We start from the raw sequence: 15,232 nt of genomic DNA on the forward strand, positions 1-15,232 counted from the left end.
CCCCGACCCTCAGCAGACAGGGTTTCCCCTCACCGCCCCGACCCTCAGCAGACAGGGTTTCCCCTCACCGCCCCGACCCTCAGCAGACAGGGTTTCCCCTCGCCGCCCGGCCTCACCCTCAGAAGGCCTCCCAAAGACAACCACTGTATGACACAGGGTGAATGCATTTGGGATCGATAACTCAGGTGCTGCTTACCGAGTGCTGGGGCTGCTGGCTAAGGCAGTGCTTCTTAACCGCTTCGGTTCTTTGGTCCCTACAAGCGGCGGGAAGCCTATTCGTGACCCCCTACTAGGTCAAACATGGACCAGGTGGTGAATGATTTTTAACCATAATTAACCATATTCACGCGGCGGGCCGTTTTGCTCCGATGTCACGTTCAGGATGGCATTCGGGAATTCCGGAGGAGCAAAATGGTTGCAGTGTGAATATGGTCCAATAACTGGAGAGCTTATAGACTTCAAATATTCATTATTTCACAACAAAAAAGGATCTATACCAGAGACGGCCTATATAATGGAGGAGACTGAGCACTGCAGTAGTTTTGAATGGAGAAATCCCAAACACTAAAGATGGCGGCAACAACAAAACGAATGTATACAAAACACAAACATATTCAGAGAGAAATAATTAATAGGGATGTGAGTTTACGTGGGGTTTACAGCATCTTGAGGTGAAATGGGAGTTTCAAAAGATTTAAATCAGTCACGATGCCTGGTAAAAGGCTGGGAATCGCGCAGTGAGTGGTTGCCATGGTAACTGTGGCATATGGCACATGAATAACAGCTGGTCTAAGTGGGGGGGGGGGGGGTCTTTTTTCTATCACAAACCTTTCATTCGAGTAATAAATTAGTAGTAAACTAATCTTTCCGTGTCGTCAGTAATTTACCAGTGACTTGAGTGGACCGACTTCTCTGCAGACAGACTGTCTATATTAAAGTTTATACATGTGATCTGCATATAACCCTACACCCGCATATAACCCATATAACTCTGTATGATAGCATGTACAATAACACTTGTATATACCGTATATGTATATTTATTCTTATATATATATATCCACATCCGCCTGTACATATACCTGCATACAATTATTTTTACATATCTGTAGATATATCTATAGTATATCTACTTGTGCTGTATAATGACAATACATTTGAATCTAATCTAATGTATATTTACTGTATCCATCGCTTTGCGATGCCCCCCTAAAGGGTGAAAAACATTGGGCTAAAGAACGCTTGGGTTCAGTGTCCTGGTCAGAGTCTGATGGGGAAACCTGAGAGCAGCACAACAATAGGCCATTGATGGGCAAATTAGTCAAATCAACTTGTGGAGTAAACCAACGAGGACAAAGCGATCAGGATCAACAGTGGTGGCACCACTCAGTGTATGAAGTTCTTCCGATGGTCCCATTCCATCAATGGGTTTCATGATATCAGAATTCAGATCGCTTTTTTTTATTGATCCACTTTTTCTCCTTATTTTCTATTTTTCTTTAGAATTCAGATATCTTAACCCTTTCACTGCCACACTACAGAAGGTTAACCCTTTACTATCGCACAGTAGTGTGATAGTAAATGGTTAACCTTCTGTAGTGTGGCAGTGAAAGGGTTAACCTGCTGGTCTGTGGCAGTGAGAGGGTTAACCGTCTGTGTATTGTCGCAGTGAAAGGGTTAACCATTTGGTAGTGCGGCAGTGAAAGGCGTAAGACTTAAGATTAAAATGTATCGTCATCATACAGCACAAGTACAGTACAATGAAAATAAGTTTGGCATCCAACCAGAGTGCAAATGTAACGCCTCACAGCCAAGTAGGTCCTTGGTTCGATGCCCGCTTTCGGGACCAGGTTGCGACTATAGCATTATACAGAGTTAAATGGTACACTATACAATCAGTATAGCCTTGCTGCGTCGTTTTCCCACGTCGTTTTCGCGCTAAAAACATTTTCCGTCATAACAGAAATAAAAGGGGACCTACTCCCCCAATTCCAGAATTCATACACGTTATTCCTCTGGTCTAAGACGGTACAAAAATATTACGTTAAAATGAGCAACTCTCTCCCAAATCCAAAAACTAAGAGTGCTAAAACTCAAACTTGTGAAGACATCACGTATAAAGTCTGATGCTGCGCCATAGACAACGAATTGGGAAAGATATTTACAGATGACAATACAATGAATATAATAAGCCTCATTTGGATGAAAAAAAGAAAACAATCGTTCTGTGGGTCCAACTAAATCAGTCTCCCATTCATTGCAAATGGAGCAGCTTGAACTTATAATACTAAACAGGATACAGTCCTCAGTTTCTATGGAAGTGCATGGAGAATGTTTTTGATGTTTATATATATTGGCTTTCTAGACAAACTCTACATACTAGAACAGTGAGAGTGAGTGAGAGAGAGAGAGAGAGAGAGAGAGAGAGGGTTTGGCCTATAAAACGCTGCATGTGGTGCTTTAATCTCTAAAACATATGCTGGTTCTTTACAGGGAAACATAACATCAAAGACAGGCAGACAATATTCCAGGAACTGTGGGTAGACAAGCACTAGACAAGGACTAGCTTGATGGAGCAAGAACTGAAAATGTAAAATTAGTCAGAGGTTGTTTTTTTGTAGGCTTTGCTTTCATTCTTGACACATGACTGAATTGTTGCCACAAGTTTGCCAACTATCACCGGTGTGGCTTAGCTGTCAAGAACACACTAAAGCAAAACACTGAAACAACACCACATGTACAACAGCTTATGTAACAATACCACTGAGCACTGTAAGCCATTCTCTCTATGCAGTTACTTAGTGGAAAAGTTACTCATCATAGTAATCATAACAAAACTACCTACCTCATACAACAACCTGAAATATACGTTTTCCCCCTCTCCTTCACCACTTTTTATCTCCTCTATTTATTATGTCAGTCTTTGTTTTTAACATGTATTAATTGCTGTTGATGCTGTGATGGACACCTGAATCTCCCTATAGGGATAAATAAAGGTTTTCAATTCAAGATTTGAAGAATGACACAAATCAAATGTGGAAGAGAGAGGACTTGGCTAAACAAACCAGTCAAGAACAAGAACAGAACCTGCAGATAATCAAAAATCATCGCGTGACCGGAAAAAAGAAGACAATCCAGCGATCGTGTAAGAAATATCAGTGTAGCGTTCTAAGCTCTCTCCCACCACCGCAAGAGACCTGGGTTCAAAGTCAATTTACCAAATGCAATTGTGTCTGCTGACGCATTATCTTTTACATTTTATTTGATGTGTTGCTCAGTATTACTGTCAGACCAGACGACATTAATGACCAAGTCTTCTTCATCCAGACGACATTGATGACCAAGTCTTCTTCATCCAAAACATGCTAAATCACTGCTAGATCACCTCCACGTTTGCTCCACGCTGCATAACCAAATCCACCTAACAGGCAATCTTCAGGATTAACACTTGGTGTACAAAAAGGTGTACAATTTATGTCTTGTCAAAATTGTGACTTTGCAAAAACTCTAAATGGTGGGATCCCAGTGGCAAAATGCTCAGAGAACTCAAGAACTATTGGGAATGTCTGACCACTAAGTGTGTCTGACTCTTAACCACCAAAACCTGCACAGACTACAACGTATATCATGCCAATTTATATCCAGAACTAATTTGATTGCCTATATTCAAGTCTTTCTATTACCCTGCCCATACCTGTACCTCCCCTCCCCCCTTCCCCCATGCTGCTATGATGCCAGAATTTCCCCCAAGGGGATCAATAAAGGAATATCTTATCTTAAAGGGGCACTTCACCTTATGGCTTTTCAAAGTTGTACATTTTTACCTTTGATTATAGCGCCACCAACCATCTGGCTGATTGGTGCGATATTTATTGTGATGCATCGTCACACCAATATCCATCATTGTGCAAAACTTTAGGTCTCTTAGGATGTCATGGCAAACAAATTGTGTTGTGAACATTTTTGTAATGGATCGACTGACTGACTCATACTAGCTGCCTGGGCGCAGATACAATTATTCCAAGAAGAAATGATCCTAAACAACAGCTTGGACCCACTGGAATAGAATAGAGAAAGAGAGAGAGAGAGAGAGAGAGAGAGAGAGCGAGAGAGCCACTCCTTGGGAAGAAAGACTCTTAAGAACTTAGTAACACTCTTTGCATGTACTTTCCCTCGGCCTGGCTGCTGCTCAACCAGGAAACAAAGCAATGATACAAACAGCAGACCAGCAGTTTCACTGGCTGACTCCAAAATATGTATCTGTAATCAATGCCATGCAGCGCTTACATAACCCGGACGGCGGCCATGTTTGTGCTGCTCCGCTCTCCTCTCCGTGGCCTGAAAGAAATACCGGAGCCCTCTCGAAAAACCACTGGGAAGATTTGGTCATATTTTCCTAAATTAAACCCTGTCCTGGTCTGTGGTACAGGGCTTCTCGTCTAGTTTCACGTTTTTTTTTCTCTCCCTCTCCCTCAAACTGTCCAGAAGTTTTTTTTTCTTTTCCTTTCTTCCTTCTTTTCCTTCGGAGCTGGCAGGAGATGTCGAGGCTGGTTGTCTTCCTGAGTGAAGCAAGGGCCCGATGCCCAGCGAGGTTCATCCATCGTAGAGCACAGGCACAAAGAAGCCCTGCATACCCTTTCCACCAGGTTCACTGCAGAGAAGCCCTGCGTACCTGTTCCACTTCAAAGAAGCCCTGCGTACCTGTTCCACTTCAAAGAAGCCCTGCGTACCTGTTCCACTTCAAAGAATCCCTGTGTACCTGGTCCACTTCAAAGAATCCCTGTGTACCTGGTCCACTTCAAAGAATCCCTGTGTACCTGTTCCACTTCAAAGAATCCCTGTGTACCTGTTCCACTTCAAAGAATCCCTGTGTACCTGGTCCACTTCAAAGAAGCCCTGTGTACCTGGTCCACTTCAAAGAAGCCCTGTGTACCCGTTCCACTTCAAAGAAGCCCTGCATACCTGTTCCACTTCAAAGAATCCCTGTGTACCTGGTCCACTTAAAAGAAGCCCTGTGTACCCGTTCCACCAGGTTCACTGCTAGGGATGGGTACCGAATCCGGTACTTTTAAGGGTATCGACCAAATCACGTCGGTACTACAGAGTACCGATTCACGTGAGATCCACCGGTGCCACATTTTGGTAATGAGAAGAAAAAAAACGAAACCTATGAAGTGTGCCGCACGTTCACATCAAAGTTCACGCGCACAATACACGCTTACCTAGGATTTGACTTGATTCAACAACAACAAAGCAGTCGGGGCAATGGCAAGCCGAAAACGGTCGCAAGTGTGGTTACACTTTACAAAGCTAGATGCAGACAACGCTCGCTGCAATATTATATATACCGTAAATCCTCAAATAGAGGAGGGACCTCCGATAAAGGAGGGGCCTCTTATAATGGGGGGGGGGGGGGGGGGGGGGTGTTGATGCATTTAGACAAACACAGGCCTGTCTCCAATATAAGGTTGCAAAAAAAAGTATTTTTTTTATTTTTCGTGCCGTGATATAGAATGAGATAAACTCTTGTCAATGGAAATCAAGTGCTGCCTCCCGCTACACTGACTACCGTACATTAACGTTTCCCTCTGGTTAGCTTTAGCGCTAGCCGCTAGCTAACGTTGTCATAATATGGTAGATCTGTGGTGTCAGCTGGATGACGTTGACTTCGTTTGCAAACGTTAACGTTAGCTATCTATATGGCATTGGCAGACGAGGCTGGCGTTGTCCAGTTGACACATTACAGACCATGATGCTATGATAACGTTAGTAGCTAAAGCTACTGCATGTAAACAACTCGATTCAACTGAGGAAGTCGAGAAGGTACCACACGCTAAACCGTCCCCGGACCCCACAACCTAGTATAGACAGTTCCAACTTCAGTGTGTGAATTACGTTAATCCCACAATTACTCAACTGCACTCAATATTTAAATACCGTAATTCCTCTAATAGTAACCTGTATTCTATTAAAATCCGGGTCTCTATTAATATCCGGGTGCGCTGTTGAGCTAAGCAATTATAAGCCGGCCTCCTAATACAAACCGGGTTACTAATATACGCGTGAGCGAACCTCTCCTTACTTCCGTATGGAACACGGGTCGCACGCAGCACGTAACAACAACAACAACAGAGCTGAAAGCAGCTGGCGGTAAAAGAGCACGTTGCCACCCACAGCACCCGGAGCTGCTAACGCTATGAGAGCTAACGTTGCTACCTACAGTACCCGGAGCTGCTAACTGGCTAATGCTATGAGAGCCAACGTTGCTACCAACAGCACCCGGAGCTGCTAACTGGCTAACGTTATGAGAGCTAACGTTGCTACCCACAGCACCCGGAGCTGCTAACTGGCTAACGTTATGAGAGCTAACGTTGCTACCCACAGCACCCAGAGCTGCTAACTGGCTAACGTTATGAGAGCTAACGTTGCTACCTACAGTACCTGGAGCTGCTAACTGGCTAACGTTATGAGAGCTAACGTTGCTACCTACAGTACCCGGAGCTGCTAACTGGCTAACGTTATGAGAGCTAACGTTGCTACCTACAGTACCCAGAGCTGCTAACTGGCTACATTTACATTTACATTTAGTCATTTAGCTGACGCTTTTATCCAAAGCGACTTACAAGTTCTGTACGACAAGCCATCAGGAAGAGCACAACTCTATCAGCTGAGTAACAATGTTCATCAAAGTGTTGAGTGCTACAGTGTAGGTTAGTTTATTAGGACAAGTGCATGACAGTATGGTTAGTTAGGGTTAGATTTTTTTTTTTTTTTTTTTTTTTTTTTTTTTTTTTTAATTCAGATAATGGTTGAAGAAGTGAGTCTTTAGTCGACGGCGAAAGATTGGACGTGTTTCGGCTGTCCTAACTGGGGTGGGTAGTTCATTCCACCATTGTGGGGCAAGGACTGAGAATAGGCGACTTCTCTTTGATGACCCTCCCGGAGCTTGGATAGGAGTAGGTCTGAGGCGGCCAGAAGATGCAGAGCGTAGGGGTCTTGAGGGTGTGTAGTTAGAGACCATTGACCGGAGGTAGGCGGGAGCAGTTCCCTTTGCCGCACGGTATGCTAGGTCAAGGGCCTTGAAGCGGATTCGTGCAGCAATGGGGAGCCAGTGGCTAACGTTATGAGAGCTAACGTTGCTATCTACAGTACCCGGAGCTGCTAACTGGCTAACGTTATGAGAGCTAACGTTGCTACCCACAGCACCCGGAGCTGCTAACTGGCTAACGTTATGAGAGCTAACGTTGCTACCTACTGTACCCGGAGCTGCTAAGGTAAAGTTACTTGATTTCACTTTGAAAACGTTGAAATGACCAGTGACCACCTGTAATTGCACTGTTTACTATTTCATACAGTACTTGGTTTCAATAAATGAACCCAGTACATTTTACTGGGTTCAAACTGACACAAAATGTTGATTTATTCATTATGATCTGTTTGAAAATTTGAAATATAGGCCTCTCTCTTACAGTATACATGCCTCCTCCTAATACAAGCCTGGTACCCGGCCACTACAGTTGAAACAAATACAAGCCGGGGTTACTATTAGAGGAATTACGGTACCAATGCTAGTCTAAATAAATGTAGACAGACAATGTACGTATTAAAAAATAAAAATAAAAAATTATAATAATAATAATAATAATAATAATAATAATAATAATAATAATAATAATAATAATAATAATAATAATAATAATAATAATAATGCAATAAAAGTCTGAAAATGAAGGGATTATGTCCATGAGTGTAATTTTTTTAAATTAAGGCCTGCCTCTTATATAAGCCTCTCTCTAAAAAAGGCCTGGTGCTCTTTGCAGCTGAGGTAAATAGAAGACCTGCCTTATATTTGAGGATTTACGGTATATTAACAAATTGTTCTAAATAAATAATAATAAATCATTTGAAGTTGACAATTTTTTTTACAACTGAGGTAGGTAGATTAAATGTTTAGAGACTAAAGTACCAAAAAAGGTACCGTTGGGTACCGGTATCGATTCACAGGTATCGGTGCCGGTTCAAATGTGAACGGTAACCAACCATATTCACTGCAAAGAAGCCCTGGGTACCCGTTCCACCAGGTTCACTTCAAAGAAGCCCTGCGTACCCGTTCCACCAGGTTCACTTCAAAGAAGCCCTGCGTACCCGTTCCACCAGGTTCACTGCAAAGAAGCCCTGCGTACCCGTTCCACCAGGTTCACTTCAAAGCCTCAGGCTTCCCACTTCATACACACAGGGATCATTTTCACTTCTCTGGGATGAACAAAAACCCTCATTCTTCCCCCATGGTTTACAATAATTCTGTGTCTGTCTGTACCTTTTGTACCCTAAAGCCCCGATCTCAAGCTATTCTACATGCCGGTTGTAGGCATGTGCCACGATGGAAAATAATGTATTCACAGACGTCAAATCAAAAATCTAAAATCGAAACAATAAAATGTAAATAATTACAGAAGAAAAAGAAAGTCATGCTTATCTGCACGTGTATTATGACCCCAGTCAATAATTTTTTATTTAAAAAAAACATGGGTGCCCCCCAGTCAATCATTTGAGAATGATCATAACTAAACCCAAAAAAACACAACCATCAATGGGACTACACATGGATTTGGCTCTTAACCTCTTAAAGGGGAACTCCAACATTTTGGGAAATTAGCTTATTTAACATCTTCCCTGGAGTTAGACAAGAAGATACATACCTTTTTTGTCTCTGTGCGTGCATTTTAGCTTTGGGAATAGACGCTCCGTTAGCATAGCTTAGCTTCATCACTGGAAGTGAGTAGGGGCCGGAGCCTTACAGTGCCTTACAGTGTATTGCAAGGTCTGACATTGACCAAACTTGATATGCATGACCTTGGTGGGCTCTAGGTCAACTCCTGAAAAGGGGGTCAATGTCAGACCTTGCAATCAAAAGTTAGGGGGCACACTGAAATTATGGCAAGGGTTATTAGCCCCCTAACTTTTGATTGCAAAGTCTGACATTGACCCCCTTTTCAGGAGTTGACCTAGAGCCCACCAAGGTCATGCATATAAAGTTTGGTCAATGTCAGACCTTGCAATACACTGTAAGGCACTGTAAGGCTCCGGCCCCTACTCACTTCCAGTGATGAAGCTAAGCTATGCTAACGGAGCGTCTATTCCCAAAGACAAAAAAGGTATGTATCTTCTTGTCTAACTCCAGGGAAGATGTTAAATAAGCTAATTTCCCAAAATGTTGGAGTTTTCCTTTAAGCCAGAGGGGTCCGGTACCAGACCCACAATGACATTACGCCATAAATCCATCTCTACAGAATGTATGAATTAATGTTGCGTTTTCTCTTCTTTTTTATTCATCTTATTTTTGAAAAATGGCGGAGAAATTTACATTATCCTATGTCTACACTATGTCTTATTCTTATTTTTATTACTTGTATTATTGCACAATCACTGCGGGCATGACCACCCGCATTTCACTGTATGCTTGTATGCCTTGACAAATAAAACTCTTGACTTGACATTATAAAAAAGTAACTGTACTTTTACAGTAGATTTCATTCACAGTTTGTGAATCACGCCTGGTGATACTAAATCCAGATTGAACTCTGCCATTGGAAAGAGGAGATTTGGCCCGATCCATAGATGTGCGACTTGGTCATAATAAGATCATTTGCATGTGTCCGGATGGCAGAATTCAGTACAGTCTCATCATCTTCCTTTTATTCATTTGCTTAGATTTTTTGTACACGTGATCTCAAGAAGGTGCTGAATGAGCTCATTGGTTTGGTCATTTTTAGCATGGTGTTATTCACAGTAAAAAAAAATGAATATGTATATTCTCCTTTGTTACTAGGCTTGAGTAAATTGTGATGAACCAGACAGTATTTCTGACACTGGGAATACATTCCCTGAGATCCATAGATGTCCCTAGATACCAAGAACATGCAAATCGAAAAATTCCCTAAGCCTAATGCATGCACAGAGAAGAAAAGGGTATGCATTTGCTTGTCCAACTCCAGGGTAGATTGCAAATAAGCGAATTTCCCAAAAAGTTGGCGTGTTCCTTTAAGTAGAATTACTATGTACATAATCAGTGAGGTGATGATACAGAAGCCTTTTAGCCAATAGTACTAGAAAGGGTGATGGTGTCTGTTGACACAGATCAATATGTATAAAACATGTAATGATTCAGTGTTTTGACAGTTCTTCCTGGAAAGAAACAACTCCAGTATTTTTGCATGTAATTGATAAAGTACCGTGTTAATTCCTGAAAACCTTTCCAAAAGCTCATTTCACACTACGTACACAGTCGATGAGAACAGAACCCACACTAAATAAAAAAAAAAAAAAGGAGCTGTAAGTGGTATTCTATTGTAAAAATAAGTGTCAAGTACCTCTACGTTCTGACAGCCATCACTGATACAGTGTGTTTGGTCAGTAACATGTCCCAGTCCCTCCGCTCTGCAGTAAACAGAAAATACATTTCCTGGTATCCCGCAAGGAAACTATAAAATAAGGAAGGGTCATTACGTCACTGTGTAGCGTGTGAACGCACATCGGTGCCAAGTGTGAAAGCGTTCAGTTCAGGCCAACATCGAGTTAAATGGGATCAGCAGTCATTTAAACAGGTTATTAACTTGGGTGTCAGAATCATTTGCAATTTGTTGCATTGTTAACTAGCTAATGATAGTGTTTGATATATTGGTTGCTGTATATTTCCTCAAATAGCTTGCATATTTTGCTTCTCCATGCATCTCCCATAGGCTTCAATACTAGAACTGGCACCAAGCAGAGCATAGAACGCTGGCGTTCTGACGTAATGACTCTTCTTTCCTTTATAGTTTCCTTCCTTCTCTCTCCTGATTGGATAAAGTGGGAACGGGATAACAGAAGATGATGTTCCGTCTACTGCAGAGTGGAGGGACTGAAAGACCCATGTTACTGACCAAACACTCGATATCAGTGATGGCTGTCAGAATGTATAGCTATTATTTTAACATGTAGACCATTTTACCAAGAAAATACCACTTACAGCACCTTTAAAAATCTTTCATGACTTGTTACTCACATTATTTGGCATGGTGTCAAGTGCCCCAAACTCAGCCTTGGCTTGAGAACAGTGGGCGAGTCAACAACGACAAGATCACACAGCCATTATAAAAGACACCATCATCTGCAAACATTCCCTCTGCACTGTTCCGACTTGTTCTGGGCCAGTCTGAAAATTTTTCCTAAATAAAAAGACAGGTTTGCCAACGGAGACACACAGAATAAATAATGCAACGTCTAATGTGGTTCTTGGTCCTTGATTGATTTTACAACTGTGCAAACACACAGGCTGTCCAGAAAATTTCAAAACAGACTCATATGGTTCTTCAGTGCAAGGGTTAAATAATTGTAACCATTAGTCTGTGCATCTAAATTATTCATTTTAACCCCAAAAATGTAACCGATCCCGTCACACAAGACGCTTCGGAACATTTAACTGCCACCAATGAAATGTTTCAAAGCATTGATGCAGTCATTTTTAAATCTATTCAATTTGTTTTATTTGGTCGATTAAATCCGAACCCACCGTCTCTAACCAGGTTCACGTGGGTCCGTACTAAACAGAACATTTCCAAGTATACTAATACCATTAGAGCTGGTCTGGGAACAGAGTTTGTCTTCAATCTGGATAATATGGAGTCCCCTATCGCTGCCTCTGGATCAGCAGCTGTAGGAAGTCATCGCACCACTGCAGGTGCTTTTAATAAGCAATATGGAACACGTGCTGTGGTGTTGTAGCCAATCCAGTCCAGCAACAACACCGCCTACCACCCTCTAACCTGTTGATACAAGACGTGACTGACTTCACTTACTCTCTGGATACTCAACTGCACTCTCTCACCACACAGAGTGGCCTCAGGGCTGTCGGCTGCCTTGTGAACACGACTGATTTACACTGGCTGTATAAAGACACTGTAGTAGTATGATAGTGTCATATATATATCAGAGAGAGCGAGAGAGAGATACCCTGGGGCTGGGCTGGGGTTTTACAGCTCAGATCATAGTAGCTGTTGGTTGGGTGGGCTTGTTGGAACGTAGCCCCCAACTCTATTGATGGTCTGAATCACTTCCTTCCTTCCCCATAAACTCCTTTAGTCTGAAGCATCAGATCAGCATTTCAGGTACATCTACCACGACCCAAGCACTCTAGGACGATGACTCATCCCCATTACATATCATACTGACATGTTAATCACTGCAGGGCTTACTGTAACAACAGCTCTGGGTGTTGGCTGCTTTCTCGTTCGTTTCACCACTTGGATTATAAACACAGCCGTGAACCATTAGCAGTTAGCGACAATGTAAAACAATTATGTACAAATGACCACGGAGACAATGCGTCGCAGTAGACATTTAAGACCACTACCATAAATAGGCATAAAGACTACTACCATCAATGGTAAATGGTGCATTTTATATAGCGCTTTTATCCAAAGTGCTTTACAACTGTGTCACTCACACATTCACGTACCAATGGCGGTGGCAACCATGCAAGGTGCCAACCTACACATCGGGAGCAATTAGGGGTTAAGTGTCTTGCTCAAAGACACATCGACACGCTGCCCGGGAGGAGCGGGAATCAAACCAGGAACCTTCTGACTACCAGACAACGGCTCTACCTCCTGAGCCACTGTCACCATCAATAGGCATTAAGATCACTACCATCAATAGGCATTAAGACCACTAACATCAATAGGCATTAAGACTACTAACGTTAATAGGCATTAAGAAAGACCACTACCATCAATAGGTATTAAGACCACTACCATCAATAGGCATTAAGACCACTACCATCAATAGGCATTAAGACCACTACTAGGCATTAAGACCACTACCATCAATAGGCATTAAGACCAGTACCATCAATCAGCATTAAGACCACTACCATCAATAGGCATTAAGACCACTAACGTCAATAGACATTAAGACCACTAACGTCAATAGACAACAGGATAATGGTTGAATACACGACACAAGCAGCCTCAGGGCCAAGTGTCTCTCAGTATTGGGCTGAACAATTCATCTACATTTGATTGAAAAATCACAATTTGGCCTAGTGCTGCATATCCAAATCGCAGGAGGCTGCAATATTAGTTAAAGGGTATAAATTGAGTATTGTGGTGCTGCAGAGATATTCTACAGACTTAAGAAAAAACATCTTTGTTTGGTATAGATCCCGCAAAAATCACACCATGATCATATTATGTTTTTCAATGCAAATAAGAATAATGACTCAAAGATTATCATTCCCTCTGATAATAGCATTATTTTACTGCAAATAATAAACAGAAATAATCACTCCTACATGTATGTGCAGGTGCAGCGGGTGTTCGTGCGGCTCACGTTACCTGAGGGGAGGCCTTTGCCCCGCAGCCGCTCCCGAATCTCCTTACTCCGCTCGGGTAGGGACTCCCTATCCATCAGCAGGCCGTCCAGCTGGGGGGTGACGGAGGACGTGAGCAGAGCGGGAAGGATGTAAAAGAGGAGGAGAAGAAAGAGGAGAGAGACAAAAGGCTGAGGTCAGCGTGTCATCCTTTTCTCCTCTAGGGGGAGGAGGAACAAACGCATCCTTGTTTTGTCGCGATCCATCGTAAATATCCCTTTTTCTATAGGCGGGAACCGTCTCTACTGTCATTCAAGCTGCATGTTGTAACCTGCTTGTGCAGATAATGGTCTGTTAAGCCTCCACTGGAAACGCTTATCTGACACAATGCTAGGCAGCGTGGCACAGACACAGCAAACGTTGTCTGAAAGTTGCTAGGGACAGAATAAGTATTAAAAAATATATATATAATTTACATATCAATTGAGAGTATTGATCTAAAAAATATTAACCATTTCCATTTAGTTCACATCACTATTCTTCAAGGATCATTCACTCCACAATTCCTGTGCGCTGAGAAATAACTATTGTATGGACTTCGATAACTCAAATAAAATGTGTTGAATTGATTACTTGTTGCATCGAAAGGTAATCGACCGCGTGTCCGTGTTCAGCTCACGTCGCTGGCTTTCCGAGACATAAAAGCGTTTCATGCGTCTTGAGAGTTCAAAGACTTTATTGTATAAAAAAACCGACACTACCTCAAATTACTCTAATAAATGTGATGCACTGATTTATTGCGCTGAAATAAACAAGATCGGTCGTGTCCTTTCAGTTACACTGCTTTTGCTTTCTCACAAGAAAGACTGGTGCGCCAAGACTTGAGAGAGAGAGAGAATATTTTATAGAACACATTAACTGAAATTACAAGGTTATAAAGGAACACAGCATGGGACTTCCAACTAGTCCGCCAGCAATGATGTCACTGGTGTGTGTGTGTGTGTGTGTGTGTGTGTGTGTGTGTGTGTGTGTGTGTCTTTTTCAAATCTCAGCTGTAATAGGTGGCCATATTATTGCCTATATTTATTATATTGTAAATTTTATTGTAACATACTTTATAACCGATAGGGCATACAGACATCTGCACCTTTGTTTACACTGTATATTTCTCATATTTCTATATACAGAGTTAATTATATTGTTTACATTGTTTATTTCTAATATTTATATCCAGATACAATTTCATTGCCTTTATTCATGTCTTTCTACTATTACCTTGCCCACACCCGTACCTTCCCTCCCCCCTCCTGCTATGACACACAAATTTCCCGAAGGGGATCAATAAAGGAATATCTTATCTTATCGGGCAGTGTGGTATGCTGATGAATAGGGTTATTCAACTATTCAGCCAACAATGATGTTTTGCACACATTACATTTAATTTATTGTTATTGAGAGTAAATTAGTTTGAACATGACCACCAGTGATGTCATCAGGAACATTGAATCCTTGTGTTGCGTTATTTACAGCATCATGAAATGGTGTCGATGAAAAAAGGGCAATACCTCGTCTTATATAAAAAATATCCACTGTAATAGCCATATCATTGCCTATATTTATTGTATTGTATGTATTGTAACGTATTGTAACCGATACATGCATACTGGTTACAGGGCATACGGACCCTCATCTGCACCTCTGTTTACACTGTTCATTGTTTCTCATATTTTTATATTCAGATCAAATTTGATTTCCTATATTTATGTCTTTCTACCATTACCCTCTTTCTACAATTACCCTGTCCATAGCTGTATTTGTACCTCCCCTCCCCCTCCTGCTGTGTATGTTTAAGTTTAAGTAAATTGTGGATCCCCACTAGCTGTT

The 15,232-nt window shown here is 41.9% G+C and overlaps 1 protein-coding gene across 5 annotated transcripts in view; it reads right to left on the reverse strand.

Moving 5' to 3' along the window:
* Nucleotides 1–15,232, reverse strand: part of ptpn13 (protein tyrosine phosphatase non-receptor type 13) — a 153,718-nt gene that overhangs the window by 93,803 nt on the left and 44,683 nt on the right. For all 5 annotated transcript variants that reach the window (XM_084324404.1, XM_084324405.1, XM_084324402.1 and 2 more), the window contains exon 6: nucleotides 13,374–13,461. In XM_084324404.1, coding sequence (XP_084180530.1) covers nucleotides 13,374–13,461 — 88 coding nt within the window. The remainder of the gene's footprint in view (nucleotides 1–13,373; nucleotides 13,462–15,232) is intronic.

This window comes from Notolepis coatsorum (genome assembly GCF_963971535.1).
Source record: "Notolepis coatsorum genome assembly, chromosome: 11".
Taxonomy (NCBI): domain Eukaryota; kingdom Metazoa; phylum Chordata; class Actinopteri; order Aulopiformes; family Paralepididae; genus Notolepis; species Notolepis coatsorum.